At 39.3% G+C, this 10,653-nt stretch overlaps 1 protein-coding gene across 1 annotated transcript in view; it reads right to left on the reverse strand.

The window, feature by feature from the left end:
- The window catches only part of ush2a (Usher syndrome 2A (autosomal recessive, mild)), a 257,394-nt gene that overhangs the window by 143,908 nt on the left and 102,833 nt on the right, over nt 1–10,653 (reverse strand). Inside the window, exons 29-33 of the mRNA XM_034103486.1 lie at nt 7,564–7,694; nt 1,955–2,081; nt 1,510–1,611; nt 780–968; nt 14–144 (exon numbers count right to left, since the gene is read on the reverse strand). Of these exons, the coding sequence (XP_033959377.1) occupies nt 14–144; nt 780–968; nt 1,510–1,611; nt 1,955–2,081; nt 7,564–7,694 (680 nt within the window). The remainder of the gene's footprint in view (nt 1–13; nt 145–779; nt 969–1,509; nt 1,612–1,954; nt 2,082–7,563; nt 7,695–10,653) is intronic.

Here is a 10,653-nt window from a genome sequence, read left to right on the forward strand (position 1 = left end):
CTTTATTTCTTACCAGCATGTAGTCATCAGTTTGTCTGTTGTATGTAAAGAGCAGAAGTGCATTGAGCTGGTCCGTTCTGAAATCCATAGAAATGTCAAAGTCCTGCCCTCCACTGAAAACGTCTCTGTCCATTTCCAGGTAACCTGAAACAAAGAGGAATACTTGCCAGCTACAGTACATGCCAATGTATTACGAGGCTAGAGGTTAAAGAAAGAAAGCAACGTCTTCCGGTATACAGGAGACCAATACAATTTTAGTCACAATTAAACTGTATGACATGTTTTTAGTTAAAATCTTTATTTTCATATTTTCAAGAGTGACAGACACAGTAAATACAGATGAACAGGACCATTGACAAAGCAATAATGGAATAAAGTACACGGATGAACCTGATCTTTCACACAGAGACCAATTAACTTATCATCATCATATTTATCAACATGAAACAACAACCTCATTATCACCAACACGACAGCAAGCATCTTATTAAGATGCAGTGTTGCCAGTGTATTAGAGACACCAAATCCACTTAAAGCTGCAAGCCAACACAGCTTTCTAATGAAAAGTCACTCAATGCTAATACCCTGTTATAAGTTGTCATGCCACAAAATTAGAGTATGAAGTATTGTGACAAACTGTAGGCTATAGTTTCTTTCTTAATTAGCATAAATGTTTGTGGCAAATGGTTATGTTGGCGTGCATTGTCCTTGTGAATCAAGTAAATGAACAGAAATCATCAAAAAAACATTTTCAGTATGTTATCAAAAAAGGATCCTACCATGACCCAGAAAATGCGCTCCCTCCACAGTTTGAATAGGGCATCCCTCCCAGCTTTCATACACCGACTCCTTATTTGTGGCTTTTGCCCAGTCCAGAGATTTCCAATCCTCTGAGGGGCCGTCAGTCATCTTAAAGCTCACGTCTCTAAGGCAACCAGAGAAACCCTGTCGCACTAGCCAAGCATCACCTTGTAGGACAGACAAGAATACATGAAAAACACTTCAAAGGTTTCACTCCATGCGTTCATACAGCTTTAGGTTAATCATTTTGAGTTTCAGTTGTCAGTGGCAATTTCCCAATGCTTGTAATGCAAATGAATGTGGTGAAGCATAAGAGCCTAGATAAGATAATGACGGCACATTGAATAAAGACAGTAAGTTGTTCTCAAAGTTGTGCGACTGGCCCTCAACCAGGTGACTTTTAACATGTTTTAACTCCTTCCTGTATACACCGTTTGACTTTTGATATCCCAAGGCGGCCAACACTTTAGGATGATACATAACTCCTTGGTTATTGAGGGATGCAGCTCTAAGGCTTATAGAAAGAAGTTGAGGAAATGTTAGCTACATTCTATTTCTTCCTTGGAGAGACATTAACATAAATAGAAATACATTCAAAAGCCAAACCAAGTTGAGACGGTAAAAGTTTAACAAACTTCTCTTAATATTATAATTGATACACACTAACACATTATAACAATGACATGGAGTGTTTGACAATGGACGTACCTGAATCCTCCCTTAACAAAGTAAAGTCTTCAGGCAGCCCGCCGATGAACATCCCTGTGTTTTCCCCAATAATGGTGCTGCCGCTGGACGCTGACGCACTTCCTGTTGGGGAAAGTGTTGAGTTTAGGGAGGATAGGTTAAAAACAATCTGATTTACCCATATAGAAAGAAATTGAATAAGATATCTGAGAATAACGGAGGGGCATGAGGTGTGTTTCTGTGTGTGTGAAGCTGTATTTTCTCATTAGACACAGAGTGGCTGGGATTAACCTTTCTAATACCTCCATGCAGCACGGGGGGATTTACATAAATAGAAACACACGTACAAACATACGTACATACAAAATCTCACACTATACACATCCAAGATAAGCAAAAATGCATTTACACTCCCACTCACAGAGCAGATACACACAGTGGTCAGTATGAATATGAGAAGAGTTACCTCTGTATTGATTGTTTACAACGATTGTTCCCACGGCCCCTCGCCTTGTTGCTATGATGCTGTGCCATTGCCCATCATTGTAGCGGCGCCCCCCATCACCATGTACACTCACAGCCACTGCAGAGCCCTACACACACACACACACACACACACACACACACACACACACACACACACACACACACACACACACACACACACACACACACACACACACACACACACACACACACACACACACACACACACACACACACACACACACACACACACACACACACACACACACACACACACACACACACACACACACACACACACACAAGATTTAAACACACGTTTATGGTATGTGAAGACATCTTCTGACCATTGGTCTTACAGTTCTCTAAAGTAAATATATGACCTCTGGTGCAAAAGAGAACAAGTTTTAAATCACAGTGCAATCAAACATGCTCACTTTGTAACATTACAAATGATCGCTTCTTTATCCCTCTGTTGTGCGAACAAGGTTAGACATTAAGGATCGATGACACACATCAAACACCAGCCTCAAAAGGACACCAACATGCACATATAATCATCAAAGTGTTGTTACAGGACTTTTTGCTACCTTAAGTATGACATCATTGTTGTGATCAGCTTTTAGCAAGTAGGCAAAGACACAAGAGTAACGGATATACACACACACTCACACAAATAACATATATCCACACACAGATACACACACAGTGATGAAGATTTAATGATGAGATCAATACATGTATGAATGCCAGAGTATATCAGCCTTTGCCATCTTTACAACCATTGCTAGACAGCTCTACTTAACAAGACAACATGGGAGGAGTCTCTCTATTGCTCTCTCTTTCTTTCTGTGTTACACATTCACACAAACACACGCATCTGAATCCATTGTCTGAGAGACTCTGGAAATGGAAGCAACTAACATTCAACTCTCGGAAATCTACCACCAAAGTGCCATTGAGTAAAAACATAATAACTGGACAAAAACAAACACAAACCAATTCAAGCAGACACAGACACATTATTTAACAAACACAGGTAAGTCACTTAATTTGCCTGGAAACATAGATCTTCCGCTAAAGCCAGGTCACTCATGACGTGGTTTCAGGTCCTTAGCCTTCACTGGAGTTGCACAGCACTCAGCTAGGGTGTGTGTCCGCTGTTTTGACAAGGCCCCAATGCCCACTCTCTTTAATATACAGTCCTTGATAATGGAAACTGATGGGCACACACACTCTCACACAAACCAAATAAAAAGCACTTATCCAAAGTGCTGCCCCTGCGGATATTCCAGCCACACTTGGCATTCCGCAACAGAATGCGAGCATATATGGGTGTGAATCTGATCTATAATTCCACGCTTAAGGTGCCCATGTGGTCAATCCTGGCAAAGGCTTAACCTTAGCAAAAACTCCTCCAGAATCTGACAAGTGACTGGCAGTCTTTTCACGTTTAGGTTGTGACATATGCAATAAATTGAATAATGTTAAGGTACATTTTTGTATAGGGAACAGTAGATTGAAGTGGAGTTTGTCTTTTAAAAAGTTGGAATGGGTCAAATAGAAATCCCTATAATAATTGACCAATAGAGGTATAGCCTCCAAAAGGGTATCAAAGTATTCACCAATCATATATATATATATATATATATACATACGCATGCATACTCACACAGACTAATAGAAACATATATACATATACACAGATTAAAGGTAGGGTAGGTAATTTTGGAGAAACCAGCTCGAGTGCGCTAGAATTTGAAAATACACAGCCGGAAAAAATCTGCCACTTCCTTACAGAGCCCCTCCTCCAACACACACGAACGCGCACATGACCAATGAGGCAGTAACGGACGGACAACTTCTCACTTCAAAAAAGAAGAAGAAATCTAGACCGCAAAAATAATTAAACAAGCGAGTACCTGTTTTTCCTGGCCAAGGACAGGTTCTCGTCTGAAAGGAGTGCTGACAGAGAGCACCGGAACGCCGCTCCAGCCCTTAAAATATTACAATACCCATAAGGAGCCGTACACATGCCGCAGTGTTTGCGTGGCTGTGTCTTTAGTTGTAAGCACAGTGGTGATCTGTTGTTATTAGCATCTGGTTAGCTAGCTATGCTAACGAATTTAAAGAGCTTTTCTACAACCAGGTGGAAGAGAGCTCTCTCCTGAGAGGCTCAAATAACCTCAGCTCAGTGAGGTTAAGGCACACCTTGATATGATCAATATAGTTATTAATGAGACTAAATGAAAAACAGGTATAAAATACTATATGACAGTAACAAAAAAGTTGTTAAAAATAACAAGAATAGAGTTTAAAATGGGAGTGATTTGTAAAATATCCAAAAAGAAAAATATGCTTAACAGTTCTGTTTCATATGGGTGTTGAGAGATGTATCCATAGATCTCTTAATGTTGCTCTCAAAGTGTACCAGATTGATGCTTTTAACTTCAATATTTAAAAAAAAAAGTCTTCCCGGGGGAGCATGCCCTCGGACCCCCCTAGAGGAGGTTAGGTCCGCCCCCACTTAAATCATGTTCACATGGATAGGATACTAAATACATTTGCACACATCTTGTGTTCATATCTTTCTGTTTTGGTGGTCATGCCACACCGTGCACATGCATGCATGCGTGAGTCATGGTGAGATATCTGGATTAAGAGGTTGCTTTTTCTTTGCACAGCATGAAAGAAAGGCCAAATGAATGGGCTGTGATTTTAGTTTTTTTAAGCAGAGGTTGAGTTCAATAATTTGTACGACCCTCGGAGGATGTTGTAAAAATTGAAAGGAAAAAGGTTCCCCACCCCTGCTATAAATAATAATAAAAACCCTTGATTTTTAGCTTAACATCTCTGTCTCCTATTGATCTGAGTATATGATAAAGAATAGCAGTTAATTGAAGCATTATAGCACAGGCCTTTGTCAGATGGTATATTACGCTGTTTTTTTTCTGCTTCGAATAGTTCTCTCTTTTTTCACCATACCTGTGTTTGCATCACTGTAACCAATGAGCACCTGCATGTGTGTGTGAGAATGGCCCTGACTCCATGTCAGCCCAGATTTACAAACTCCTGGCAGGACAAGCTCGAGCTCAATTCTTACACTGAATTTTAAAAAAGTGAGTGAGTGACTGCAATATAAGAGGGAAAGAAAGAGAAACTTTAAAACTGTTCAATTGTTATGATGTGTAAAGACTGATGTTGTTCTATAATCGTCTGAAACTGTTAAGTCATGATGTGAAACGGTTAACAAAGAAAAAGGGACTCTCAAGCTGCTGCTACACTTTATTTGATTTATTTAAATTAAGCACTTTTAAGATGCACATATTTTCAAAAGCTATTTTATTTATTTTCTCTATTTTATTTGTAAATGCAACCCGAGAGGAACATTACACATATCCACAGTATTTACTGTGTAGTTCAATGTTAATAGACAATAAATATTGTTGTTTATGAATTGTACTTTCTTTATTTGATTGGCAGTCAGTTGTTGATTACATGCATACGTTGATAAAGCTACAGGCTACTTCAATGTCACACTAATTCATGAAGCAAGTTAGACATTTTGATGTTCCGGACCTTTGCATGGGGAGATTTTCTCTAACTGGACCTCGTTGAATTTTAGTTGAAGACCCCTGGTCTAGACTATTAGCCTAGACTTCTAAACGGAATAATTAATATATAACAGCAGGCAGCTGTGCAAACAACAGTAAATGCAACGTTTAGGAGTGCTATTGAGGGGCTAAGATCTGTTTCATTTTCATAAATGTCAGTTTACATGTTATCTGTTGTTGAAGATTACAATGTCTTCTCCTCGAAAGGCAAGAGCACTGTCAGATTACATTATGGGTTTTTGACACTTGTCTTTTTGCCAGCAAATGTATTTAACAGACAGTGACAGCTAACGAGTGAACCTGATGAGATCTACATGTGTAATCTAGTATCACAGCATGTGACAGACGGTGTAGTTACCAGTTACTACTGACAACCAAGAGCCAGTGGTCTATTAAACACCACTCACCTGCATCAATAGAGTGTGAACCGTTTGTGTGTGCGTCTGTGTTCCCACAATGTGAAATAGTTTGTGACACTAAGATGACTTAAATTCTGTGGTCTATCTCTTCAATGAGTGACAGCAATTTCTGTGTGTGCATGCGTGTGTGTGTGTGTGTGTGTGTGTGTGTGTGCGCGTGTGTGTGTGTGTGTGTGTGTGTGTGTGTGTGTGTGTGTGTGTGTGTGTGTGTGTGTGTGTGTGTGTGTGGCAGCTCACATGTGCACATATTTATGAGCATATCACTTTCCTGTGTCATGCTAAATTACCCCCCCTGCACTAGTAATCCCATTAAGGCTAGCTCAACAGGCTAATAGGGGGAAGTAATGGGCCCAGCTATATGTATCTAGGGGAACACTAATAAGCCGTGACACCACTCCCACTGTTAATTACCCCAAACTAGTCTAAACAAAGGAATCAACCCAGTTGGAGAAGACACATACGCTCCATCGCCCACGTAGCAGTACACGTAACCAGAGACACACACATTAGCACTGCAAGTCAACAAGAATATTTTCGGTGACGTAAACTCCTCTCACACACAGATACCTCCCATGGTAACATTTTGATGAGGGCTCTTTGATAATGAGAATTGGATAGTGATGAGGAAGGAAAGTGTGTTTGTGTGTGTTTGTTTGAGTGTGTAATTAGTTGGTGGCCTCATGGAAGTATGTGTAATCATCTCCCATCATCACTTTCATCATCTAAGTCGTTGACTCTTTAACCCCTCTACATGTGTCTGTATCGATGGATAAGGGAAGCAGGGCTGAGTGTGTGTGTGTGTGTGTGTGTGTGTGTGTGTGTGTGTGTGTGTGTGTGTGTGTGTGTGTGTGTGTGTGTGGGTGTGTGTGTGTGTGTGTGTGTGTGTGTGTGTGTGTGTGTGTGTGTGTGTGTAAGGGTGCAAAGCTTAATTAGCTTGCAATTGGTATTCACGCGCGGTGACTGCAGGGAATGAGTTAATTGCAGTCCAATTCAAACGTTGACACACTTTCAAAGTTTTTTCCCCTCTCCCTGTCTCCCTGACAGAAACCAATGAGGGGCTACAGATCACATTTATTAGATGAGAGCAAGTGAGAGAAAATGGGAGAGAGACAGCGAGAGAGAAAGGGGGGAAGACAGAAAGACAGAGGAGGATCAGAATACAAAAAAGACGAGAGAAGGTGAGTAAGTAAAATTAGTAGAATCCAATAATAAAGGGATATATAAAAATTGTGGATGAAAAAAGATGCATAGATAGGTAAAACCAATATGGTAAATTGTTTACTAACAATAGCAGTATATCTACAAATAAATAATAGTTTATCATGTCCTTACACTCAGGTGTGTGGGTTTTAATTATAGTCAAGCTGGATGGAGATTATGTGGAAGACCCTCAACAAAAAGTAAAAATAAGGAACACACAAACAACAAAATATAATTAATAATAATATGTAATAATAGTAGTAAAACCAACACATAAGAGCAATGCTTGTTCTTGACCCCTGTCAGTCAGTTTCGTTGTGCTCACAATTTTCCAGTTGTAAATAAATGTTACATACCTGTGGATCAAACAAAAAGTAGGGACGTCCACGTTTGAGCTGAATAGCGAGGAACTCTTCCTGACTTCCTGGAGAGAAGGCACAGAGCAGCAGGCCGTCTGGAGACTGAGTCTTGAAACTCAACTCAACACCTGATACAAAACGAGATAGAGAAAAGAGAAAGAGATATATTTCATTCTTTAATTTCCCCATAGGATATCATTTAACAAAATGTTATCATGCATATCCAATATAATAAAAAATGCAACAGCACTTTAACCTTTTAACTCCACCTGAACCACTTGGGGGTTAGTTATAAGTGTGTTAATTCACCTGGATATATGTTAAACTGGACCATTGCAATATCATTACACAATGTTTACTGTCCAACCTTAAACGAGGCGAGATGTGTGAGATCTGCATCTAGGGCCTTTTTCTGTCCTCAAATGTTAAGCCATGTAAACCTTGAATCCAAAGGTGAAGTTAAACATGACATCATTTTACAATTTGCAGATACAGCCCAATGTGTTCTATTTAAAAATGCTATAAAGATTGTATAGAAAAATATAGCCAACAACTGGAAAGACAACACATTTAAGTTACAAAGATTTAAGGAATATACTGCGCTGGCTAACTGACCAAATAAAGGAGTAACATCGTATTCCAATACAGCTGTCCTGCCTCTTTTGTTTTAAAGCATACTGTGAAATCAAAGCTTCAGCAATGTGGGAAATGTGTAGGTTTCCCTCTAACACACACACACACTCGCACAGAATTCTTCTAACGTGCTGTCTTGTCATGTTGCTATGGATCAGAGATTGGATCTTAATCCACTTCTAGATCCACATAGCGACACAGAGCATGCGATTTTACGTTTGCGTTTCCTCATCTCTGTCTGTCTCTGAAGAGAACAGGAGTGTGGGAAGATCTGAGGAGTTGAATGGAGGCAGTCCAGGGTTCATCAGAAGCCGGTGTTTGCAAAAATAATTAGTGTGTGAATTCACTTAACATAAAGAGAAGTCAAACAGTTACACGGTAAACTCAAGATGAATACAAATTATCCATGTACTGTAGCTCGCAGCTTGCACACTATTTTGAATGAAAAATATCTGGTCCATGTTGTCCAATTGTTACATGTTAATCGAATGGTGTTACGCTAGTTGTTATAAAGCCAAACATGGCTGATATAAAGCCGATATAAAGCAAAACATGGTTACAGAAATAAGCAGTGTCCCAGTCCTAGTAGCAATTACATGTGTCTGATTTCTTTTGGACTGGAAAAAATAATTACCGGCACACATGCTACAAACAGGATTAATTTCATAGATAAGCGCATGTACCCTTTGAAAAACAAAAAATATCCAGTCAGGATGTGGCTTGAGAAAAACTCTTTTAGTTTTGCCATAATCATCTTATGCATGCATGTATGTATGTATGTATGTATGTATGTGGCTCACAAGGTATCACAGGTTTGCCATTTCCATTTCAGGGCAGGATATAAGTGATTTAGAAGATAAACTGGGCATACTATACATGTGACAGAATGACAGGAAAGAATCATTGCATTTTCCTTGCAGAATCCAAGGCTGAAAAGCCCCTTGGATCTAAAAGGAATGTAAAAGTGGCTTCTTATAATGGTCCCATTTGGGCAGTACACTATGCATTGATTACCAAAAGTGCACAAATAAATATAATAATAATTGTGGTGGTAGTATGTGGCTAAGACAAGACCAAGAAGTTGTTTACATTGAACTTGCATTCTGTGCATCAAGCAGGCATCCGTCATTTACATTCATGACCTTGTCACCACAGAGATGAGTGAAGTCATGACAGATACCTGACATTACATTACCCCCCTTTAACCTTCTCTGTGTCCCACTCTCCTGATCTCTCATTCCTTCCTTTCTTCCTTCCCTACGCTTTTAACCTTCCTCCCTTTTTTTCTTGACCTTTCCATTCCATCTTTCCCCACCTAATGCTTCATCTGAATATGTTTTTCTCTCCTTGCATCTTCAATTTTCTTTTGACCTCCTTCACTCCCAACTGTGCTCCTTCTCATGTATCCTACTTTACTATTTTTTGTCTTAACAGTGTTGTAAACAGTTATCCATTGTTAAAAAGACAGCAGATGACATCAAAGTGAGCTTTTTATTGTGACGTAAACATAGGGAGGTACAGATTCTATCACACACAAACACACTCGCAACCAATTCTGTACACAAGGAAAAGGCCCTTTGGACTACGGCGCACACTCAAAAGTATCTGACAAGAGAGAAACAGCATACTGCTTCATCAGCACAGAGGTTCATACACATGTATACAATGCAAAACAACTGCGATGCATTCTGATATAACTTTATATAAAGATACCTATTATGACAGTGGTTTTGATTAAACATATTGTCAACAGTTAAATCTGCATTCACATTTATCACAGTCCATCCCTGTAAGGCCAAACATCATTGTACTACTTTTAATATCCAATATCAATTAACAGGAATTAAAATGAGCTGTATCAGTAAAACACAACAACAATGAAAGTGCATGCAGGACTCTTCAGGTATATAGGAGTATATCATTATATGTAGGGATATAAAAAAAAAAGGTAAATATATTTTGGGCGAATTTATATTTTTCTACACCCCCATGGTGCAACATCCTGAACTTTACCGGATGATGTTATTTTTTCACTATCTTAACATGGACCCGGAACTCACGTTTCCTCATGCCATGTGATGTTTAAAAATAACTATTCAAGATATCCAATCCAAGTCTTGCAGTTGCCAAAAAGCAGTAATGGTGTAAAATATTGTTGAAAAGTTCCTTTGACCCTATTTGCAATGGCAGATCCAAGTACTTCCTGTATTGATCTTTGCTTTACAAATAATCGAGCATATATGTTCTATTATAATAAAAGGTCAAGAGATGCATGCAAGGTCACATTAATGAACTGTCTGTTTGCCTATAACGCAGAGCCTGTTTTTGTGAGATGTGCAATAAGGTAAGAAACACTGTCAACATATGTCTGGCCGTGGTGTTTGGTCCAAATGCACGGCATCTAAGTGACACTGCTCGTGCTCAGCATTACTTCCTTCAGGTTTCCCCACAGGA

Source organism: Pseudochaenichthys georgianus, chromosome 3 (genome assembly GCF_902827115.2).
Source record: "Pseudochaenichthys georgianus chromosome 3, fPseGeo1.2, whole genome shotgun sequence".
NCBI lineage: Eukaryota > Metazoa > Chordata > Actinopteri > Perciformes > Channichthyidae > Pseudochaenichthys > Pseudochaenichthys georgianus.